The sequence below is a fragment of the Alosa sapidissima genome, chromosome 9 (assembly GCF_018492685.1).
Source record: "Alosa sapidissima isolate fAloSap1 chromosome 9, fAloSap1.pri, whole genome shotgun sequence".
Lineage (NCBI taxonomy): Eukaryota > Metazoa > Chordata > Actinopteri > Clupeiformes > Clupeidae > Alosa > Alosa sapidissima.
The window spans coordinates 8277856-8303035 of NC_055965.1; the positions used below are offsets into that span (position 1 = coordinate 8277856).

Sequence of the window (25180 nt, forward strand, 5' to 3'; positions counted from 1 at the left end):
GTCCAGAAGACTCTGGTGCTCTTATAGAAGTATAGTTACTGCCACCCTGAGGCAAGGAGGACACAATGCCGTTCTGCAAATTAGTCCTCAACTGGTCCATCCAGCACATGTTAATTTGTGCTGAGTGACACAAAGCCTGGGGTCTCTTCTCCTACAGGAAGCAGAAGCTTTGTTTCTGAACAGCTCACCATAAGGTTAAAGGAAATCCGATAGCACAGTCTGTGGTAACCTTAACCAAAAATGTCTATCCAATCAAATTCACAGGCATCCTGCCCTAAATACAAACATATTATTAGCTTATATGCGCTGAATGTGACCGTGAAATGTGAAAAATGCTCTGCCTCTTTGTGATGCACTGTTTCTTTTCTTGCTTGAGGTATGGAAAGACATGCCTAATTTTCTTTGCACCAATAGGCTACTTGATAGTATGTTGGGGGGTTATACAGATATAGGCCTACTGAACAATCTGTGATTTATATGTGTGACACCCACTTACAGTGATGGTCAAAAGTGTTGGCATCCATGCTAAAGAGGAATGCCTTAAGTTTAAGGACACCAATTTTCTTTGTAAATTATTAATTTATCATAAACAAATAAATGTTCTTCCTTAAAATATAGGAGTCATAAGTATTGGCACCCCTATGTTAAATTCCCATAGAGGCAAGCATATTTTTATTTTTAAAGGCAGTTATTTCATGGATCCAGGATACTATGCATCCTGATAAAGTTCCCTTGGCTTTTGGAATTAAAATAGCTCCACATCATCACATACCCTTCTCCATACCTAGAGATTGGCATGGTGTTATTTCAGTTAGCCTATTAGCTGGTTTGATTTGCATTGAGCTCAATGAGCATGGGTCAACACTTTTGACCATCACTGTATGTATCTAAACCAAAGTCCTTTTAGACAAGTCCCTACACTCAGCAGCCATATTGCAATGCTTTTTGGGCACTTGTCGGGCATCTATTTTCAATTCAATTCAATTCAAATCACTTTATTCATCCCCGGGGGGCAATTAAATGGCACAAAGAGCAGCATATTCCACCACATACAGTACATCATCAATAAAATAAGTTAACAAATAATATATAAAGGGGGAATTCTGTAAATACAAACTTCAAAATGAACTTTACCCCTAATGTTGTCAATTATTATGTTTTTTACTGCCACCCAGTGGCATGGCGAATATTGCTGAACGGATCTCTCTCAACTCCAATTCACCTGGCAGCCAGAACGAGGCTACAGGGTACACATGCCATTATACCTTAGTCCATCAGATGGTGGTAATGCACTCCGCTTGCCAAAAAAAACCTCAATGAAGGTGAAGAGTTAGAAAGCTACTCTGGCAGGCCAGTGAACCCTTCTATTTCGGTGAGGGTTTTTTTCCCCTTTACAAAAAGGAACCAAAGCTGCCATCTTCTAAAAGGAGATCTGGGTGTTAATTAAAGCTAATTACCTATGGCAAATTGCATCGCAAGTTAGCTCTGGGGTAGCAAAAATTAAAGTTTGCTGTTTTAACATACCGAAGATCACAGTACCCACTCGAAGGCAGAGGTCAAAAGTGTAAAGGAAAAAAATGCCCTTGTCAGACAATCGATCAACTGCACAAAAAGTAAACAAAAGAATAGATACAAAACAAACATTCAAAAGTAGGACTACAGTACGGAACCCTGGAGGAGTAATTGCAAAATATTTTTTGGTGTATATCCAGAAAATGTGCACTCATTTTACTGAATCGTGTGCACAGTTTACAAAATTGTGCACAAGTTTTACTAAATAATGCACTCATTTTACTAAATTGTGCTCTCAATTTAGTAAATCGTGCGCACATTAAATTGTTAGCACAATTTATTAAATCGTGCACACATTTTAGTAAATGGTGTGCTCATTTTACTAAATTGTGCTCTCATTTTTATTTTTGTAAAATGAAAACCAGTACAGAAAACCCTCTATTGATTTATATTTATGAATTACTGAAATCATGCCTCGACATTCTTAGTTAGTTTACATCCAACCATTCAGATTTAAACCAACTTGATCTGTAGGCTACCTCTGGTGAGGCAGTGTTGATTTGACCTTCTTGTGTTATCAATTCACTGCCCGGTGTTCCTCTACTGAATCTAACATGTTACTCAAACTTCTCTGTCCCAGCCGTATTGTATTAAAATAATTGTATTAAACATGGGCGTCAGTTTGGTTTGAAACGTTCTGGAGACATAAACATTGGCATATACAGTAGTTTGACAAGTGCTGGGGACACAATGTACATAACGTTACTTGTCACTATGACGTCTGTGCATGTGCTGTGAATCTCCAATGCGCCACATTTCGAAGCCTACTGCAGTTGTGTAACGCTAACAGATTTTTTTTTGATAGCTTAAGCGAGAGGGATGTATGATATCAGCCATTGCCAGGTACATTAGGCTGAGACACATAGAGGTACCAACTTATTCCTTTGAGCTCAAAAAGCCTTTTGCAGAGTGCATCTTCTAATGCCACAACAGGGAGAAGAGAAAGAACTTGGGCCTGCACAATCAATTCCCACTGTATAAAAAGCTTTTAATTCATGACAGTGGTTGCTTCGGGTGAGCCATGGGCACTGCAACCCACACGAAAAAAAATGTTATCACTAAAACTCAGGCTTGGACAATGATAGTCTTTAAAAGGCATCTGCAAACATTACAATATCACTAAATTATCACTGAAACTGTACAAAATACATTCAAGTATTATTTTAACATGTTTAAAATGATACACACAAAACAGTTATTCAGGTATACTTAAGAAACATCCATAAATGCTTTAATGTGGATCTCTGAAATCATTGGCCTTTCTATTCCCAATGGAGTCCAGTTTTATAGATAGCTCTTATGATTATGGTCTACTTCACCATAACTGGACTCTGTAGATTTTTTGGGGTAATGGCTTGAGTGTGGTGGCTTCTCTCTAGTTAGTATCTTCCTCTGATACGGGTCAACCTTTTCTATAGACCATCTGTGTGACCTAATGAAATTCACTTTCTTTATGTGAGTCCAATGCTGTTCAATTGGGCCGAGGCAATCATTTGGAATATTTTCCCAGTAGTTAAAGGAATATATTCCTATATTTTCTTTATTGTTTGAATCACTCTCTTGTCTCTTTAGTCTTCAGATCTTATGTTATTTCACAACCTGGCAGATGACCCTTAGACAGAGTGATTTTTATGTCCAAAGAGAGAGCAGGAATATTTTTGGACATACCAAACATATCAAATATAAATGTTTATATTTTAAATGTGAAAATGGTGATGAATTTTGTGACCCACTGGTATCTAAGTAATGGAAGACACATGCAGGCTATGACCGCTGAGCTCAAATCATGCAATTAAGTTAAAAATTATTACGCTAAAATGATGACCACTACTACTTTCAGCATTTACTGTACAGCAGGCAGGATTATACATATTTAGAATTTTCAGTCATAGAGTGCAAGGCAGTACTTTTGAGAAGCAGGAGATGACTTCACTGTTCACACTCAGCATCTACTTTCTCTGCTTCCTCCGAGTCGGGACTAGCAGGGGAGCCATTTTCTGTGGGAGCCTCGTTCACGAGAGGCTTGGCCTCAAGCGGCTGTTGTGCCGCCTCCTCGGGGTCTTCTGGAGTCATCTCCTTGTTGCAGTAAATATCGTTCTCTTCGCCGAATTTTTTACGCTTGAAAAATCCACACTTTCGAGGAAACAGAGAGAGAAACACAGAGAGAGAAACACAGAGAGAGACAGAAAAAAGGTGAAATACTATAGTGATATCAAAAAATGTAATATAGAATTGGTCATATGCAATATACCCAAACCCCACTATACCTTGTATAGAGCTACAGCAATGATGATGAGCAGCAGCAGTCCTCCGCTACTTGCTAAACCTATGATCAGAGGTTGGTGGATTGGGACAATGAACTCAACTTTGGTTACGCCCTACATTACAGGAGAAAAAGGGTCAACAGTTGTGAAAGGTTATTAAACACTGAACATTACTGTCCATGTCAAATTATTAACAAATTCCATTAAACATGCACACCACTTGTAAACAATTTGTTTGTGTAATGAGTGATTTTTAGGAACAAAAGGGTCAAACAGTCGTGAAAGGTTAATAAACACTGAATATTACCGTCTATGTCAAAGGATTAACGAATTCCATTAAACATGCGCACCACTTATAAACAATCTGTTTGTAATGAGGGTTTATGTGGATGGGCGAACCTAGTTGTTTTAAAGACTTGCCCTTCCTCCATAAACTGTGAATACAAACGCTGCGTTACCTGATTCCAAGGGAAGTCTGGAACTGCTCCAGTATCCTGCCGTGAAACAACCATCAGTGAACATGACTGCAGACACTTGTGTGTAGCTGTACGTATCAGAACTATTTAATTATTTAAAATGGAACCAACTTACAGTTTGGTCATTTCCAGTCTGCACATAACGTGTTTCATTATAGCTGATCTGCGCAGAACTTTTGTATTCCACCTTATATCTCTTTTCAGAGAATGTATATTCCTGAAGAACACTGTAGTGTCAGTGGATGGTTCACACCCTTCATTTGAGCTAACAGCATTTAGTTATTACAGCCATGCAGACTAGTATGAATCAGACATGCGGACTCACATTTGGACTGAGGTTGTAGACAGCATCCACGGTCAGTGTGAACTTGACCTTGTCAGAGATCTTTAATATGGGAATGAAACACCTCACCATCTTGCAGTCTGTACAGTTCTGTGAAACAAACAAAGGCTTTGCTTGACTGAAAATATCAACAACAGTTCAAAAGTAATGACAGCTTGAGGGGAATGGCCCACCAAAATCTGTAACACTGCTGAAATTTTAATCGCTGAAATTAAAACAGGTTACTAGTTTAGAAATCAGTTTTTCCACAATTCTCTATCTGCTTAGGTTAAGCGAGGAAATGTCCCTTAGATAATCCAGGCACTCAAAAAGTGGTTTTACCGGAGTACTTGTATCCTCAGGGTCATCACACTGGATTGTTTCATTACCCTTGAAAAACAAATGTAATGAGCACACAGAACATGAAATGCAGATGGATCATATTTTTGTAGGATTGATATGCAAGATCACCTTGTCGTGTGAAATTCTGTAATCACGGATTTCAAAGTGGTTCTCAGGTTTTGTTGGAAAGGTAAAATTTACTGTGACCGGCAGAGGCACCCTTCCCATGTTGGCTACCTGTGACGTAACAGTTGTGTGACAAACAGAATCAGATCTAAAGACATGATGGTCTTTCAACAATGCTGTGAAGTTTGTGAATACAGCTGTAATATGAGATAATATGACTTTAAGAAATACATTCTCTGGGCAATACTTTGGTACTAAATTACACATATAATATGTGATATGAAAGATGTGTAGCTCCATGGGCATTTGCAGTCACGCTGCATTGGATTGAATGTAGGCTACCTGATACATATGTCTAAGTGTTTTGGGTCCTTTGTCTTCTAATGAGTAATCAAGGTATGAGGCCTCGCGGGTGTCCCAGCTTGAGATGTAAACACAAAGACATGCATGTCAGAATTACTTACTGATAAGCATGTTTATTTTCAATCATAACTTAATGCTGTTGTAATGGTGGTATGTGGACAAGGTTTAATATGTTTTAGTGGAGACAAAAACAACACTAGGACAACCCAGCAGACTTACAACTTCACATTCAGGTTGACAGCAAAACGTACAGGAAGAGTCTTTGTTACAGGATAGTCCCCCCCATTGTCACTGTAAAATCCACAAAACATTACAGCATCCACACATTTCTTTAAACACTTCAATAAACATTTTATGAGAACCAATCATTTCAAGGATTCTTAATTGGGTAATCTTTTTCTAAAGAAGTGCAATGGACATTTTTGATTGATTTCAGAATGCAGGGCAGGAACAGACTATGGAATAGCATACAATTCCACTTTGCTCCTGTTCCAAAGAGGATGTATGGAGGGTGAGTTAAAAACTCAGTGGCATGGATTACCTGTGTGCAGTGATGGTAACTGCAAAGAAATCATTCCAATCTAGACTGGGGGTGATGTAAAAGGACTCATTGAATATGGCCTGTAGAGAGAACAAGAACTCAGGGAACTAGGAACCATTTATTCCACATGGGCCCAAATGCCTACCAAGGAATACTGGATTCCTAACCTATCGTTCAATGTCAATTGGGATCTGTGTGTGTTTGTGTGGGGGTATTTGTGTGTATGTGTATGTGTGCGTGTGCGTGTGTGTGTGCTTGTGTTGTTGTTGAATTGAAACACTTACCCAACTTTCACTGCGGAAGACAGGAAGACTCACACTGCAGATGGTAAGGTCAGTTTTGTCTTGGTCTCCTGTACATCGAGTCAGCGCTCTCTTGTTTTGCTTTCAGGGAATTAAAACAAAACAACTCAGATAAAATAAACATTACATGAAATATGATGAATTTTGAATAAAAAAAGTCAGCTGTCTATGTTGCTACTACCTTGATAGGTGTTAACTTTGAGTGAGACAGGCCTTCTGGATACTTGAAAAGGAGGCTGGTGTTATAAGAATCATCACCCTCATTTGCCAGTTCCACTCTCACATGTAAATACTCCTGATCAGTAAACAACACCAGTTCTGTGGAGCTGTTGGGACATAAGAGTTAATTTTACTCACGACAGCTGATAAAACCATGCTCAGGTGATGCCATGGTGGGTCAGATTGCTGGCTGGGAGGTGCTGTATAATGTTGCTTTAAAGAGTGACTCACGTGAAGTTGAAGTCCATTTTTAGCTTTGCCACACATGTGTCATTGTGTCCACATGATTTTTCAAAGGGCACCTGCCAAACATTAGTATGATGGTTAACTTCTATAAAAATGCCAAAAGCATTAGAGTAGAAGTGATTTCTTTTATCTTTAATACTGAACAAAGTCTGTGATGTTCTTATAATGACTCTTCACTAAATTCAATCATTGCAACACACTGAAAACTGAATATTGAAAAATAAATAATTAAAACGAATTTCTATGCTGAAATATTATTATTATTAATATTATTTTGTTACTGAACAGTAATTCTCATAAAAGCCACACATGATTCATAACGTCTGGTAATCAAGGCCTACCTCCACCATGGCCAATTTCTTGCTGTCAACATTTAAAATCCCATAAGACTGCTGGCTCTCAGCTTGGGAGAAGTTCACTTTGAGCACGACAGGAGACAGTGTGTCCATTACACAGCTCTACGGGAGAGAGACTCAGTAAGTATCCCACCAGTAGCCACTATTGCACATATCCACTATTGCACATAATATACCCACTATTGTACATAATATACCCACTATTACACATATCCACTATTGCACATATTCACTATTGCACATAATATACCCACTATTGCACATATCCACTATTGCACATAATATACCCACTATTGCACATATTCACTATTGCACATACCCACAATTGCACATATCCACTATTGCACATAATATACCCACTACTGCACATATCCACTATTGCACATAATATACCCACTATTGCACATATTCACTATTGCACATACCCACAATTGCACATATCCACTATTGCACATAATATACCCACTATTGCACATAATATACCCACTATTGCACATATCCACTATTGCACATACCCACTACTGCACATAATATATCCACTTGACATGAGCACTAATATCAGCATCGTAGCAAATTAAACATGTGGATTTCGGGGGAGGCAGATCATATTCAGAGAGCCCTGTGCTGCCATGACAGACAGACATTCACTGGGCTAGCTGAATTCACCATCATCCTGACAGTGGTGTGGTCAATAAAAAGCATACCATAGTGGATTTACACAAACTGACATCATTCCATTAGCTGTTAGGATAACATGTTAAAGATGTGACCTACTTGCATATAGATGGTGTGATTTTGGCAAGTTTTATTCTTATTTAGATGAAGCCTTGACTGAACACTTCTCAAAGTGACATTTTTTGCAGCAAGGAAACCTCGGCTGTTTTTTCTTTGGGAATCAACAACCAGGTCATAGTCCAACTGAATCCCTTTGCTCAGTGCATCTGGCGACAGAGACATGGCGAACAAACACAAGCTCACAAACAGCTCACATCACTCACAAGGAAACTACAATTAGCTCTCCACGGTCAGTATGAGGCTACTGAACATACATGTTTGTGAGGTGACTTTGACCTTTGATCACCAAAATTTCAACAGCTCATCCTGACTGATCTTCATCACATTGTAAAATAAATTTCACTCACTGACACAGTATCACACATCAACCTACAGATGACATACAATCCTCTGGAAACAGTGTTAGTGATCCTGATCAAAAGTACCGTTTGTGCTTCTGGTTTGCTCGCTCATCTTGAAGCAGATGGTCACGTAGAACACAGGGAAATCCTCCTTGTGCTCGGCGCAGTCAAACTGCTGGATGCTGATCTCTGAGGGGCTGAATGAGAGGTGCGGCGACACGCTAAAGATGGGCTTGGACCTGTGGAGCATGTTGGGATAGGGGACGGTTACATCATATAAAAGCACTGAATAACAGGGGGGGCTTCACTACCTGTGGCTAACTGGTAAAAGCACACCTGCCCTGCCATTATGGCACCGTAAGCAGGAGAAGAGTCCCCTGAAGAAAGCCCAGCAACAAAGAGCACAGGTCCACTTCAGCATGACCACACAACTATCAATCCCACATTAAATGTCTATCTGACATTCCTTTTTCTGTACATCTGATTTCAACTTCTTACGCCTCTGCCGTACTTCTACCTACTTCTTCATTCACATTCTATTGCACTTACTATTACATGCCATAACAAATTACTGACATCTAACAAATCTCTCACTTCATCTCAAAACATAGGTCTTTGTTGTTGAATGACACCATTTTGAATCCTTCAAAGAATTAAGTAAGGGATAATGTATAGAACGCCGGTCATTATGGGGAAAATAAGTCCCGACAGGGCGAACCGGACCCCGACGCGCCACGAGGGGTCTTGTTTCGCCCTGAAGGGACTTATTTTCCCATAATGACCGGCGTTCTATACATTATCCCGCTTATTATACGGCTACTTGCCAAAACGAAAAAATAAACTCCATGATATTTCTCTTTACACTTATTTGTTACCGTTTCGTCGTAGCTTTTGCTGAGAAAAAAAATAGTTCGCAACACACGCTGAACTTGAATCAAACATTCTTTAGAACACAGCTGATCAACCGTCTGCTTTCACTTTTGAATGAAATTCCAAGCGCAAACTCCGTTGCCATTGACAGCGGTCATTCTTGTTTTCAGAGGTCCTTTCTCAAGAAATAATGACCGCTAGAACATTCGGAAATCCCATTCAAGTCAATGGAGCATTCTACTTGCATTGTGAAGAGCCGTATAATAAACAGAATTAAATGGTGGATGGCCTGGTTCAATCATTGAAAGTTTGTATCTTACTTTAGCAGAACCACCTGTCCACGAGCACCCACTGCAATTTCCGTCAGGCCATTCACGTCAGATTTCCCATCAATGGCCACCCCAAACTGCTGCAAACCTTCTGACAGCATTTTCGCTCTGATGCGCTGCACAGTTGGCAAAGAGATATTTTAATTAGGAAACATGTTTTCATAATGGAAAGCCACAACGAAAAATCTACTCTAGAGGGTTTTGTGTCAGTGAATAAGAAGAAGTAGTTCACATTTAAATGTACACAAATGAGAGGAGTCGTTTATTACCTGACTATACTCTTGGCGAATTCCCGTAGTTTTGTCTCCGAGGTATATATAGACGGCTCCTCTCTGGTTGTCCTCCAGTGGGGCTCCCACTGCCAGGTCTTGGAGCCCATCACCATTGAGGTCCCTGAGGGAGGCCATGGAGGAGGCAAACCTGCCCTGAGACGACTCTGAAATGTTCTGCATCTTCTCCAGATTGGTCTGTGGGTGGGGTAATATGCAGATTAGTGCCTTGGCTGGAAGGAGACCAGGAAACCATTCATTATATTTGTTACGTAGAGGCAACAGGGCTCTTTTTGGATGTTACTAGAATGTTAACTGTGTGACACTGTTTTTGGCCAAACTATTAAAACTTTTAATTTCATTTTACTTCCGAGAAAATGTCATATAATAGTTTAAAATGGGAAAATGGTGCTATAACCTAACAGATAGATTAGCCATACTCACTCTCATTACCACACAGAAGGATTTCCAGAAAGCATTAATTAATCAAATATATAAGTTTAGACAGAATTTTGTTGGCCATTTTCAACCAAGGACCCTATTATTAGATGTCTTTAAGTACTTTCGAGTAAAGGCAAGGCTGTCAACTCTCACGCATTGACCGTGAGACTCATTCATTTGATTGGCTCCACGCACGTTGGCAGCCCTGTAAAGGTAAATTAACTCTATACCTGTAGGGTGTTTGACATTAGTCTTAGCCTTTGTGAAGACTACAGTACATTTAGCCTATATATTGTAAGTAACGTTATAAGCATAGTTTGCGGATGTGGCGGTCTTATAATGCAGTGTTTCCCAACCTTTTTTCCTTGAAGGCCCCTTTGCCTGTGTCTAAGACAAGCCAGGACCCCCTACCCGAACTCCTACCCGCATACACACACAAAGAATAAAGTGATTAATTACAAACTTATTATACAGAACTTTATAAGTTCAGCGGTCAGAGGTAATACATAGCTATTTAAATGTGGAACAAAAATATGTTTTAATTTGGATCATACAGAATTTTGATTATCCAATTGGGTGTGTTATTGGGATTTTATACATTTAATGTGCACAAATATAATTTTGGTAACCTTATAACCTCAGCCCAGGCAACATTGTGCGGACCCCCTGCAATCTCTGGCGCCTCCTAGTGGGGTCTGCGGACCCCAGGTTAGGAACCACTGTAATAATGTACCACTGTGCGGTGATTCAAATTTGTTTTATTTTAAAGTTATCAGTGGTAATTCACTTTGCTACATAATGCTTACTACTTCATCCTGAGTCTCGGTATTGTATTGTTTAAAAAGGTTGAGGCAACCCTGCTGTTTAAACACACACTTGCTAACAGACCTAGCATGTACGATGCTATGAGCGTTACACATACACATTTTGCTGTTAGAGAAATAAAGTGCTAGTTACCTCTTCCGTAAGGGCATACACATACATGCGGCCCTCTCTCTGAGGCTCATAATAGAGGGGAGCCCCGACCATCAGGAAGTCAGTGGTGCCATCAGAGTCAATGTCAACAGCACACAGCTCCGCCCCAAAATAAGATCCGAGCTAAAACACAACGATAATCCTACAGTCATCATACTGTACAGGTACTCACAAACTCATTCAAGCACAGCATCAAAAGTGTTGTACTCAGATTTTTAAATCTAGCATCCAAAACAAACGTGTACCTACAGTACATCCCTACATATGACCAGTTGTGGGTTATTCTTTCTGTGCCATAAAATGAAATGCTGTAACAAAGGTGATCATTTTCAATAGAAATAATAATTACCCATAGCCCATATAATCCAGTCACAACTAACCTGCTCACTGTCAACTCTTTTTGTGACGTTCCATTGACCTCCAATGTTGCTGAAGACAATGACCTGTCCCCTGTGTTTGTATCTGGGAGCACCCGTAAAGTACAAAGGAACGCCATTCTTCTTTCCAACAGAAACAGAGTAGCCTTTAAGACAATACATAAAAATACACAAAAATATGATAAAGTGAATGCTACTCTACTCATCTGCTGCTCTGAATTAACCCTTTCGGGGAAAAAATGCCTAGATTAATTATGATTTTAATTTAAAGCAACACTGAAGCACTTTTCCTCTGTCGCACGCACGCTATTTGTTTATCCAGCACCAGCTTTGCAAATAACGATGTCCACAGACAAGGTAGAGTATGTTGCATGATTTTATGAAAGTATGATGTATTGCGACATCAGAAGCATGTCAAATTTGTAGTTTCTTATGTCTCATTCCATCGAACTACAGATCCGCTACCCGATCTGGCAAACTTACATAATCATGAACTCACCCATATAAGAATCAGTCTTCATGTCTGGGTCTTGAATTTCTATCTCAGGTGAATTCTTATCCTTAATCTGATAAAGAGATCCTTTCCAGTTATTGGATCCTACTGATCCTAGAATCAATGTGTCCTGTTGTGAAAAACATTGAGAAGCAATTTATATTTGTACTGAAAATGATGTTATATTGTTATAAATAATATTTCACACAGTATTAATCTTTCTTTGTTTTTAATCACGCTTGTCTCACCTCAGTAAACTCAGCACTCATTCCACTCTGTGAAAGTTCTTTTTCCCATGTCTGAGCCAGGTCCTGTTTAGAGCCTTAAACACATCAAATCAAACCACATGAACATGAAAACATGAACAACATGAACAACATGGATGACACACTGAGGACATAACAATCTCAAACTGCAAAAGAGTCATTGTACAATTGCATGAGTTGGCATTACCTTCTATGTTGAAGATCTTTGTTTGCAAGTTTGTCAGAAGACCATTCAGCCCAGCATAATCCTGAATGTAGAAGGAATTATTGGATTTGGGCTCTGATGCCAATTTTTCGAGTTTTTTCATGTCCACTTTTCCAACCTTTTGGAAAGAAAAATAATTATCAATAAAATGACTGCTGAATGACTAATGACTGTGCTTTTTCATGACAACACATAATATTTAGAAGATCTGACCACATAGTGATGGGAATTGGAAGTAGCAAAAGCACCCCCCCCCCCCCCAGAGCTTCATACAGAAGGAAGAAAATTTGAAATGTTAGAAGCTGGATATTGTAGTTTTAAATGTGAATGTATATGTATAATGTATACTTTTTATATATCCCATGTCAGTGATAGCATTTTGTGAACACACATGTTACACTGTGGCATACTGCTTATGCAGTGATATGGCATGAGGAACTGATCATCTTTCATGTGATTCTGACCCCACTGTGGGATTCAAAAAAAGATAAACAAAACAAACATGCATTACACACCGCAATGACAAATCGGATGATGTGTCGGGCTTCATATTTTTCTAAAATGTATCCTCCCATTTTGTTAGTGTCTGAAGGATTGCCATCAGTGATGATGACCACTGCCTTTATTGCATCTGGGTGTCTACCACTCTCTTGTTTGTCAAATAGATTAAACCTGCATTGCAAAGAAATATAATACAATACAATACAATACAATATAATATCATGTAATATAATACAATAACATTTAAAGGGTATTACATATAATAATATAATAAATAAATATAATATAATAAATAAACAAATAAATAAATGAATGAATGAATGAAGGAAAGAACAGTACTTACAGAGTGAAGTTCAAGGCCCGGTGTGTGTTTGTCAGATTTTTCATATGTGGTTCATCGTCCAGTTTTTTCAGGGCTTTCTTGTCCTGGAAGTCTTTAAATGTGAAAACTGTCTTGAAATTTAAAGAGAACTGAACTGCTGCAAACTGATTAAGAAAACAAACAAACAATACAAAGATTAAATATTTGCAGGCCAAGAACAACTGAGGTCAAACAATCTCACAAATTCTTACAGTGAGAATAAATAGAAATGATAAAATAAGTTTACTTGAATTGATGTGTTCTGCATCTTATTCATGATGGTCTTGATGAACTCTTTATTTTTTGTGAAATCCTCTTTCTTCATGCTACTGGACCCGTCAAAGAGGAATACTAGGTCCACTTTTTGCTTTGTGCACTCTGACAATGTAATTGGTGGAATACATGTGAACATTCATTGTGTAGGCTACACCACAACACCCCCCATTATTATTATAACTAGATGTACCGCAGAGTGACCGTCACCCAGTCCAGCACATTTTTTCCACAAAAATAAGTCACGCTTGTCAAATTGTGTTCATTTCCTACTTTTTTGTGTGTTTGTAATTGAGTGTGCAGAGTGTGTGGTTGTTTTTGTGTATGTGTGCTTTTGTGTGTGTTTTTTGAGTGTGTGTGCCTGCATGTAAGTTTTTCTTTGTGTGTTTTTGTGTGTGCGTGTGAGTGTGTTTGTGTATGTAGGTATGTGTGTATGTGTGGGTGCATGTGTGTGAGGGTGCGTGTGTATGTGTGTTTATGTGTTTGTGTGCGTGTCGTGTGTGTATGTGTGCTATTCAACTACTTTACCAATAACCTAGCCCATCTGTTACAATAATGCATACAGAACTGCTTCCTGAATTCTTTTAGGATTCCAGAGTTTTCTGTGAATATCTCGAGAACCGTAGGGCCTAGGAGGACCACCTTTTTTGTATGTATTATTCGACCATAGAAAAAGAGGCTTTAGCTCTGATTTGGGCTCTTCAATTTTTTTATGTTTATGTGGGAGGGGGTGTTGCTCCAGTTGTGGTCTATTCTGATCATAATCCCCTGACTTTTTTACATTCCTTGCACATTGTCTCGTGGCCCGTGTGAGTGATACAGCTGTAACTTGTCTGTCCTCTGTCTGTTATGGTCTTTCATATACATTGTAGTGCATTTCCTAGTGGCCGAGTACTGCTGTAGGGTGAGGGGTTATGTGGTTAGACAGAGGTCCTCTTTGAGGGTCCTCTGTCTTTATGGGGGAAGGTGTTATGATACTGTTGGTCTCTGTTTGCCTATCTTTGTTTCTCTGTGTTGCAGGGCGGAGTCAATGCACAGGTTCTCAGTGTTGTTGCTAGTCAGCTGATCAGGGCATCCAGCTATATAAGAGGCTACCTGGCTGGGTTCGAGGTTCCCTCTATCCAGGAGAACATGCGTTGCCTTTATCTTTAGACTAGATTTTACATTTTACCCTGATTTACACTACACTTTTATTTTCTCACCATTTCATGGATACTGACTGTAGTTCACGTTTGGCATACATTATTACTTTAATAAACATATTTTGGTAACGCTTATCTACGTGTGGTCTCCTATATGTTAAATCACCACAAACGAGTCTGGTGGTCTTAACATGGTCTTAAAGGGCCATGTCAACCCATCCCATAACCATTCATTTCATGTATAGTGCCACCTAACTAAAAATGAAAAAGCAAAAATTAGGTGTTGTAATGACAATATCTCTGGCTGACATTTGTGTGTGTTTTTGTGCATGTGTGTGTGTGTGTGTGTGTGTGTGTGTGTGTGTGTGTTTGTATGTGTGGGTGCATGTGTGTGTGTGTGTGTTTATGTGTTTGTGTGCGTGTGCATGTTTGTGCGTGTCGTGTGTGTGCACACTTAATTCTCACTGGTATCTGGTAGACAACAAGTACCAAAACATGATTAGTTCATAGATTTCACATATAAAATACATTTAATACAACACCACCCCCATTTTGCCTGTTCATAATTCTTGAATTGTGTGCATGTGTGTGCAAATTCTTGAATTGTGTGCATGTGTGCGTGTACGTGTTTGTGTTTATATTTATGTGTGTGTGTGTGTCGTGTGTGTGTGTGTGTGTGTGTGTGTGTGTGTGTGTGTGTGTGTGTGTGTGTGTGTGTGTGTGTGTGTGTGTGTGTGTGTGTGTGTGTGCGTGCATGTGCTTGTGTGTGTGCCTGTGTGTGCGCCTGTGTGTGCATGTGCATGTATGCATACATATGTCTACTGTGTGTGTATGTGTCTTACGTATGATTACTGTGTCATCCTACAGTAGGCCCTACGGTTCTCAAGATATTCACAGAAAACTCTGTTGGTGTACAGTCACTCATGAATGGACGTCCACAAAACTACAATAAATAGAAATAATAATAATAACAATAATGGTGTCACTACACCAGGATATAAGTCCTTCAAAGGGTTGCAAGTTATCTCTACACATAAACATGGCATGAAGTTGCATCATCCTGTCAGCCACCCTGTTATGCTAAAATAAAGAGTTGGAGCTGCAAACCTTTAAATGCTGAGGTGATGTTAGAGACCTGGCCTCTGCTGCTCCACTGATAACAGATGCTGTTGAGATAGGGGGTCCCATCACACTCATGACTCCATGAAGGACTGCAGGCCTGAAGAGAAATTAGAGTGATGGACATGTCATCACACTAAAATACATTTTGAAGAAAAAGAAATGTGAAACAGCAGTGTACTTACAGTAAACTGGACGGTTGGTTTTGCTCTGACACCGACCGACATTCCAACTGCCTTGATAAAATCTGAGTAGGAAAAATAGTGTAACTGATGTGACACATGGGTCTTATGATTGCATAAGAAGGCAGAGACAGACAGGTTACTATACAGGGGCGCGTTTCCCAAAACCACAGTTGGTAATTAAGTTAGCAACTTTGTTGGTTGCAATGCAATTTCCCATTGCTAACCAACTAAGTTGCTAACAGGTTAGAAACTGGTTTTGGGAAACGCGCCCCTGGTCAACAAATGCAGATGGCTGGACAGACCTTCAGAATCGGCCTCTGCTGCCCTCGGTAGTGGAATGGGATGGCAGTGTGGACTTGTGTCATTACACAGGAAGACCCCACCAGTTCCATTGTTTTGAAGTGGTGCACTGACAACAATCCTGTTAATGGAACAAATGTTTTCTGATACATAGTTCATATCCATTGACTGAACGCAATCTATTGTCTTTATACAGTATCTGGGTGCAATGGCATTGATTACAAATGAAACTGCCATATGCTCTCTCGTTGTAATGGCACATTCCAATCTTACTCAGAACTACTTTGATTGATGTCATTTTGGTCCCCAATGAACATTTACACTCATCCAAAAATAAACCCAGTTCTTATATACCGGATTTCCCCTTTGCGTAAGTGGACAAGTGTAGATTTAAGATGTGTGGACAGTCTTTACAGTTAACACACAGCACAAAGGTATTGAGAGAAGACGGAGCTTGAAAAGGCTCGACAACCTCTGCTGTACAACATATCAGATATGGACTATCACACACAGTTCCAGAGGAAGAAGGTGCGGTTACGGTGGTGTGGAAAAAGTGTTTGCCCCTTTCCTGATTTCTTTTTTTTTTTTTTTTTTGCATGTTTTTCACACCTGAATGTTTCAGATAATCAAACAAATTTAAATATAAGACAAAGATATCATAAGTAAACGCAAAATACAGTTATTAAATGAATCAAATCAAATCAAACCAACTTTATTTATAAAGCACATTTCATGTGACAAGCACAGACCCAATGTGCTCCAAAAGAAAGGGACACAACAAACAAGACATGACCAAACAATAACGATTAGATTGACATAAAAAGATGGAGATTACAATACATATAACAAGTGAATAAAAGTGAATGTAAAATAACTATATGATCAATAATAATAAACAATTAAAAGTAATAATAATAATAAATAATTAAACAATTAAATGACTTAAATTGCCTTAAATGCCTAATTAAAAGCATGTGAGAATAAATATGTTTTTAATCTGATTTTAAAAGAATACACTGTCTGAGCAGTCGTTAGGTCAGGAGACAGGGAATTTCAGAGAGTGGGGGTGACTAAAGGTACCATGTGCTGAATTTGAGTTAATTCCTGGTTTTGCAAGGAGCCCTTTACCTGAGGATTTTAGGGATCTGTTTTGTGTATGCAATGAGCATGTCATAAATGTAGGAGGGAGCTACACCCAGTTCAGTTCAGTTCAGTTCAGTTCAGTTAACTTTATTATCTTAATAAAACTTAATTCTTTATTATGACCGCCGCTAGCGAAGCGGTCATATAGGGATTGTCAAAGTTTTTTTTTTTTTTACCCCATTATCTACTTCCTGAATTTTTGGTCAACGATATGGTATGTTGGTCTCAAGGGCCCACATCAACCTGGCCCATAATCACTCATTTGTGATTTGCACGCCCCCCCCCCCCCCGGTAAAAAATGAAAATGCAATATTATTCTGCTTTAATCGCCCCTATCTTCAGTTAAGATGTTCAGAACTGCACCAAATTGTATGTGTATGATTGACCTGGCATTCTCTGGGGGTATGCCAAGTTTCGTAGAATTTCATCCATGGGGGGGGTCTAAAAAAAATTATGTTATGTGTACATTTAGTGACTGTACACTCATTGGCCTGTAGATGGCGGTGCACACATATACACATGTACACACACACAGGCACCCACATACTATCGGTATTAGAACGGCCGATACATAATTACAAATTCAGTAGGATTAAAAGAAAGCCAAAATAAATATTCATCATCATGGCTGCATTTCCAGTATTGGCGATAAGTAGTCGTTTGTCCACTAGATGGCGCATCCTTGCAGTGAGACGTAATTTTGTTGGAAGTTACAAGTGGGTTGGAAAAACTGTAGTTTACCGCAGAGAACGTCTAATAAGGATAGGACGATGTTCACATGAAATGTAATTCCCATTTCTTCTTGAAGCCGAAATAAATCTGAGGATGTTTATCGGACATGCTTGGTTTTTACTGCAGGTACGTTAATCTTATAATATCAATAAGGACCTAGGTAATGTTACCGTTAGCGTTGTTGATGGAGGCCAATTTGATTGATTGCATTTGTAGAAAACTATAAATGCGGTTATACCAAACAAATTGATAGCAGCACTGTAACTGTATCTTTCGACTGTCATTTGTTGCACATGCTACAAAAATCATTCTGTGCAATGGAAGATTTACCAACGTTACACCGGTCTGATACAGTTTTGCCTATACATGCGTGAGACTGAGTTTATTTTGTTTTAAGTGCGTGCAGGGTGTGAGAGGGGAATCGATGTGCTTTGATTCCAGCTTGGTAGTTGTAGTCTGTGAAATTAAAAAGCACGTGTGTGTGAAGTATCCAAACAATGACACCTTCATTTCATTATGGCTGCTTTAGCAACACACCTCTACTAACACTACTGTGTAGTGGGTCCCATTTAGAAGTGGCTACTTCATTCGCGCTTTCCTTGACTCATGGAGCTGCGTGAATTTTATTAGCCTACAACTTTTCGCCACGATATGGCAGTTTAAGTCCGCTTGATACTGTAAGGCGTAAGCCATGGTTTCCAAAGGAGATTTTATTTGTGTCGCCAGCCTATTGACAATTTATGTTGTAAATAGGCCTACCTTATTCTCCAAAAGGCAGATATTCTCCTTCAGAATCAGAATAGGTGAATAACAGACCCAAGACTTCATCACACGTGAATTTTTTTCAACATTTGGTGTATTTCTGCTTCAATTTGTGCAAAACTAAGGCCCGCATCGCTTCCGCGTCATGGAGGAAATGCACGTCTTCTTCGTGTGTTTCTCGCGTGTTTTCGCGAGCTTCCAGAGAATGTCTAATAAGGTAGACCATAGACATAATATACATAGACGCCGCATTGGCTGCTGGAAACAAGAAATGCGGCCGCCATCTTGGACCGGTCATACTCCTCGTTGCGTTGCAGCAGAAGACACAAAATGACAGCACTGTGCAGCATGTTCCTTCTCAAATCGGCGGACCATACTCGGGGGATTTACTTTTCACAAGTAAGATTTAACATAACCGTACTATTGGTTGTATTTTGTGAATAGAATATTACCAGAGAGCTGAGAAGGTCCACAGCTAGGCTATGTTTACTCGGTGTTCACCCGGCTATGAACTGAGACTTGATAAGTCATATTCCATAACACTGACTTAGATTACAACTGACACAAGAAGGCTATTGTAGAAATAAATCATACTAGATTTGGCCGACGAATTTTACACAAGTGGCACAGACTAGCCTATTGGGCAATCGCTAGCTGCTACTTGTAGCCTAAGTGTGTTGGTGGTAGCCTCACTATTTCCTGAATAAAGTAACTTTTCAATAGCTCAACTTCTTTATTTATCAAGTAGCTTAGCCAGACAAGCTACACTTTTCTTGTCATGTGAAATTAGCACAATTTAAAGTAGCTTCCTATGTAGTGAACTAGCCTACTGCTGTGTTTGTGTTTGACTGGGTGGTAGTTTTGTGTAGTGTTTTATTCATGGCAGAGTAACTGATAGTTTAGCTCACTAAAATTTCGAAGTAGCTTGCCCAACACTGTATTATTCACATGTCATTTACCCTAACAAGAATAAGATGCCTCTCAAATTCCTTTTCATTCATTTATTTATTATTTTGTATCTCTCCAGAACAACTGCCTTGTTCAAGAAGACTGAATGAACTGAACGGTCTCCTCACACCCCTGGAACTGAGGAAGGTGCAGCTCTTCATTGCAGTACTGCAGGGCATCTGCTACACTGTGACTGAATGTTTCATTTATGAGCTCCACCTTCATCACCTGCATTCGCCACTCTGTGTCCCATTTTCCCATCGTCTGGTTGACTCAGTCCTCTTTTATGGAGTTTACCCAGTTTACTATGCCATCTTATTTGATGCCCACCTGCTGTCTGAAGCACTTTTGTTCTCAGCCAAAGTGTACCCAAGCAATTTTAGCAAGGTGGGAACATACAAAATGACATGCACCAGTTGTCGAAATCATAGAACCAACTGCATGACGGTAACTGTCTCACTGAGCCTGTGAAGACACTCCCTGATTCTTTACTGATTGCAATGAACGGGTTGATCTTAGCAGTTTCTAAAATGTTTCTTAATTCCTTTTTATTTAATCTCTTCATTGGGGCTGGAACCTTTCTGTGAACTGTAAATAACAGATGCTGTTGATGAACCCATTGACACTGTACAAGTGACAAGTCACCTTTTTGTCTTGAATTGATGAACTGTTACACTTACTATGCCAAACCAATGTCTGTTTTTTAAGGATCAGAAACAAACCTACAAACTTGCACTTTACAATATTTATGGAACTTGTCTAACAAATGCTGTTGATATTGAACCCAGTTACTCCATTTCCTTTATGCCACACCAATGTCTGTTCATCACTTTATTTTTGATGGCACTGAACTGAAAATGTTAATGGATTTTTTTCTGTAAATTTAACTCATTAAAACTTGTATCAAACCAGTTTTTGTCTATGCTGTCAAAAGTGGATTAGTTATGTTCCCAGTTTTTATATTGGATGTCATCACTTTATAATATATCATATATCAGAATATTCTATTACTGTTAATTTTACTATTGCTAACAAGCTTTTCTACTGGGAGGTTTACAACTTATTCTGAGTCAATTTATCCAAGTTTGTCACTAAACCACATAGGCCTACTTGGAATACCCCTCAGATGTCTGAATGGCACTGATCTCACTTAAATGTTTATGGAACCTTTCTGTGGACTGTGAATAATGCTGTTGATGGAACTTTTTCTGAACTATATTTAACTCATTAAACTTGTATCAAACTAGTTTTGTCTATGCTGTCAAACATGGATTATGTTCCCAGTTTTGATATTGGACGTCAGGTCACTTTATATCATATATCAGAATATTCTATTACTGTTAAACCCACTATGAATATTAAAATACGCTAAATCATGTGTCCTGTATCATAGCTACATGTATGACCTTTGCAGCAAAAAAAAAACGCGTGAGAATCTGTTCAGTATTCAGTGAGATATGATTAATTAAGTGCGCTGACAGCTCATCTCACCGGCCAAACAGATTACACTGAGTGGAGTGGATGACCGGTCCAAGATGGCGGCTCCAAATCTCGTCAGCGCTAGTAAGGAGTAGCGGTCAATGCGGCGTCTATGTATATTATGTCTATGGTTCTGGTACCCACCCCCCCAAAAAAGTAACTAAGTAACTTCTACTTAAAGTACATTTTAAATGAACTACTTTTTACTTTTACTTTTGGCTATTCTACAATCTATTGACCTTTTCAGCACCAGTAGGCTACTTTCTGTGCAGCCGCACACACACACTCAGGCATGCCAAACAAGCATACACAAAAGTTTCAAGAGTGGGGGATGGAGTAAAATATGGAGACAAATTGAAGTGTGATTTCTTTTCGCGGAACGGATGTACAGGACTGAGCGGCGGTCATATTTTGTACCGCTATGCGGGGGGCACAGGTTAATTTAATATAAGTTAAGAAAGTTAAGAAACTGTCATCAATCTATGTTTCTGCAATAAAGCAAAATTGTGCTAATTTAGCCGGCGTATTGCACTAGAAATAAGACTTTTTTTGTCCTATTGGAATGGATAAAATGGGACTCTTAGTCTCCAGCCTGAGGGAAGAGCTTCAAATGAACAGTGAAGGGGTTGATTTTTACAGTCCAATATAGACCTTGCCTTCTGGATGACCAGCTTCTCATAAATGGTCAACAAGGACAACTGTGGACAGCCAATCAACTTCCCAGCCACCTTCACAATATGGCTAAGATTGTTTTTGTCCCTAAGACTGTTGCCTCCGTACCAGGCAATAAAAGAAAAGGTGAGAACAGATTGTATAAAAGATTTGTAAAATAAACACAGCATAACCGTATCCACATTAAACATATTAAGATTCCTAAGGAAGTACAACCGTTGTTGTCCCTTCTTGCAAATGGCCTCAGTATTTACATCAAATTTGAGCCTGTTGTCTAACATTGTACCCATATATTTATACTGGTCAACCATCTCTATGCAGCTTCCATTTATATGAGTCAGTGGTGGAGAACAAGATTTCTTCTAAAATCAATGACCATATATTTTGTCTTTGAGATGTTTAACAGAAGAAAAGACTTATCACACCAACTGACAAACCCATCAACCACTGGCCCATGCTGGGATTCATGTGTATGCAGTAAACTAGCAATGACAAATTTTAGGATGTGCCTATTTATATGCTGACTTCTACAGTCATTTGTGTAGAGGATGTACAGCAGAGGGGAAAGTACACAACCCTGAGGAGAGCCAGTGGAAGAGATGCGGCTTTCTGAAAGACAGCCATTGACCTTTACTATCTGTGATCTGTTGGTTTAAAAATCCATAATACTGCCCACAAGATTATTCTCAAGATTGAATTCTGATAATAGTTTTCTAACTAAAACATGTGGCTGGATAGCTTTAAAATCAGAAGGAAAATCCAGAAACAAGAGTCTGGTGTGTGTGCCAGGACCTTCCAGATGACTGTACAGGAGGTTTAGTAGTATAATTTGGGCATCTTCTACCCCCGTTAGCCCTATATGCAAACTGCATAGGATCCAAGGCCTCACCCACCCTAATAACAACAACAATTTCACTATCTTTTCAAATGACTTCATGACCAGGGAGGTCAGTGCCACTGGTCTGAAGTCATTTAAAGTCTTTATAGTGTTGCCTTTTGGCACTGGAACTATAGTAGACTCCTTCCATATCTTTGGAACCCTTCTCTGTTTTAAGGACATTCTAAAAATATCAGCGAACACCCCACACAGCTGTTCTGAACAGCACTTTAGCAATTTCCCAGTAATCCCATCCTGGACTTTTATTGACCTTATTCCTTTTAAGTACTGACCTTACGTCTTCCTGTGTAATTAAACATGTAGTGGACTTTACCAGAGATTGCTCATCAGTTATTTTTTTAAGTTAATCTGAAAAGTCATGAATGTAAAAAACATGAATAAAAACTGTTCAATGCTTCAGAAATATCTCTATCGCTCTCATAAGTTGGGATATGGACTGGCTTGTTTTGTGTTCTATAAAAGCCTGTCATTCTCTTGACACCATCCCATGCTGCTTTCAAGTTATTGCTGCCCAGTCTCTCCTCTATATTACTATTATACTGTAATTCAGCTTTCTTGATTTCTGATCTGACCTGTGAAAAGCGCTATGCTTTTTCATTAACACTTGTTTAATGGATTGAGTGACCCATGGCTTGTTATTTGCATACACTTTTACATGCTTTTTTGGAATAACAGTATCCTCACAGAAAGAGATATAACAACATATGGTGTCAGCCAGTTCATAAATATTTGAAGCAGAGTCCGTGAAAACAGTCCAATCTGCAATAAAAACAACCCTGTAATTGGGAAACAGACTCATCATTCCAGACCTTGATCTCTCTGGTTTTTACTTTCTCCCTCCCTCTTAAGCATAGGTCTATACAGAAGTGACGTTGCCCAGGATCGCTTAGAGCACCTTTAAGGGGGGAAAATCCAAACCTACATGACCTTAAAAAGGCAGTTCATGCTCGAAAACCTTCCAATGTGGCTGAATTCCAACAACTCTGCAAAGATGAGTGGCCCAAAATTCCTCCACAGCGCTGTGAAAGACACATTGCAAGTTACCACAAACTCTTGATTGCAGTTGTTGCGGATAAGGGTGGCCCAACCAGTTATTAGGTTTAGGGGGAAATCACTTATTCACACAGGGCCATGTAGGTTTGGATTTTGTTTTCCCTTAATAATAACAACCTTCATTTAAAAACTGCATTTTGTGTTTACTTGTGTTATCTTTGACTAATATTTAAATTTGTTTGATCTGAAACATTTAAGTGTGACAAACATGCAAAAAAAAAAAGAAATCAGGGAAGGGGGCAAACACTTTTTCACACCACTGTATGATATAAGTCATCTCATACCATGATAAAAGATACATATCACACTTTAGTACATTTTCTCCAAATTCAGTGAAAAACGCATGGAAAGAGACATTACCATTGCATTATAAATACTACTTATCTACTAAAATGCAGTATCAATGGAAGCTTATGCCAATGACAACTCACCTCATTCATTACCATAGATTTCAACTCCCATTTGACTTATGCCAGGTGTTGGTGCTGTACATGCACAATACACCAACATGCAACTACAGCATCAACATCACATGATGACATAGTTGAAGTTCTTATCATAGAGTAGCATTATGGCGACATGTGGCCTAGTAGACGAAACAATATGGCCAAGCCCTACTCACTCCAATAATTTATTATTGGATAGCATCCACTTCACATCAATTTTGATAAACTGATTTGAAACATGCACAAGTTGTATGCTTGACAACTAATGATATCCAAAAGAATCATCTGATTCCGCGATAAGGCCTTCTGGTAATATTGACCGAACCTAAATGTGAAAAGACACCCACCCACCCACCTACCAACTACTTCCATATAAGGGTGATAAAAGCTGTAGGAGAAATGCTACTCATGAAGAATACTTTTGGTCTGAGTAACACATGTCTTCCAGGACACAACGTGCAACATCCAGGACACAACATGCAACATCCAGGGCACGACGTGCAGCATCACGTCATCATCTAGGACTTGAACCAGCAATCTTACGATTCACAGCCTAACCACTTAGACCGCTGAGCTACATGCCCTGCCTGCTGCTCTGGACTAGGTGTGTGGGACAAAATGTCAATATGGCAATATACTGTATAACTTCTCGGATATGCCCGGATGTTCATGTCAA

At 39.2% G+C, this 25180-nt stretch overlaps 1 protein-coding gene across 1 annotated transcript in view; it reads right to left on the reverse strand.

The window, feature by feature from the left end:
* Window positions 1-2837: 2837 nt before the first annotated feature.
* zmp:0000001082 (integrin alpha-D) overlaps window positions 2838-25180 on the reverse strand; it is a 31791-nt gene continuing 9448 nt past the window's right edge. Inside the window, exons 3-31 of the mRNA XM_042103022.1 lie at window positions 16374-16492; window positions 16072-16133; window positions 15875-15986; window positions 13600-13730; window positions 13335-13477; window positions 13006-13162; window positions 12473-12608; window positions 12268-12341; window positions 12026-12149; window positions 11530-11672; window positions 11132-11272; window positions 9734-9931; window positions 9456-9580; window positions 8350-8504; window positions 7904-8070; window positions 7115-7231; window positions 6759-6829; window positions 6490-6634; window positions 6291-6389; window positions 6007-6086; window positions 5685-5756; window positions 5445-5523; window positions 5106-5213; window positions 4977-5024; window positions 4638-4745; window positions 4428-4529; window positions 4295-4330; window positions 3840-3950; window positions 2838-3705 (exon numbers count right to left, since the gene is read on the reverse strand). Coding sequence (XP_041958956.1) covers window positions 3502-3705; window positions 3840-3950; window positions 4295-4330; window positions 4428-4529; window positions 4638-4745; window positions 4977-5024; window positions 5106-5213; window positions 5445-5523; window positions 5685-5756; window positions 6007-6086; window positions 6291-6389; window positions 6490-6634; window positions 6759-6829; window positions 7115-7231; window positions 7904-8070; window positions 8350-8504; window positions 9456-9580; window positions 9734-9931; window positions 11132-11272; window positions 11530-11672; window positions 12026-12149; window positions 12268-12341; window positions 12473-12608; window positions 13006-13162; window positions 13335-13477; window positions 13600-13730; window positions 15875-15986; window positions 16072-16133; window positions 16374-16492 — 3367 coding nt within the window. The 3' untranslated portion in view covers window positions 2838-3501. The remainder of the gene's footprint in view (window positions 3706-3839; window positions 3951-4294; window positions 4331-4427; window positions 4530-4637; window positions 4746-4976; window positions 5025-5105; window positions 5214-5444; window positions 5524-5684; window positions 5757-6006; window positions 6087-6290; window positions 6390-6489; window positions 6635-6758; window positions 6830-7114; window positions 7232-7903; window positions 8071-8349; window positions 8505-9455; window positions 9581-9733; window positions 9932-11131; window positions 11273-11529; window positions 11673-12025; window positions 12150-12267; window positions 12342-12472; window positions 12609-13005; window positions 13163-13334; window positions 13478-13599; window positions 13731-15874; window positions 15987-16071; window positions 16134-16373; window positions 16493-25180) is intronic.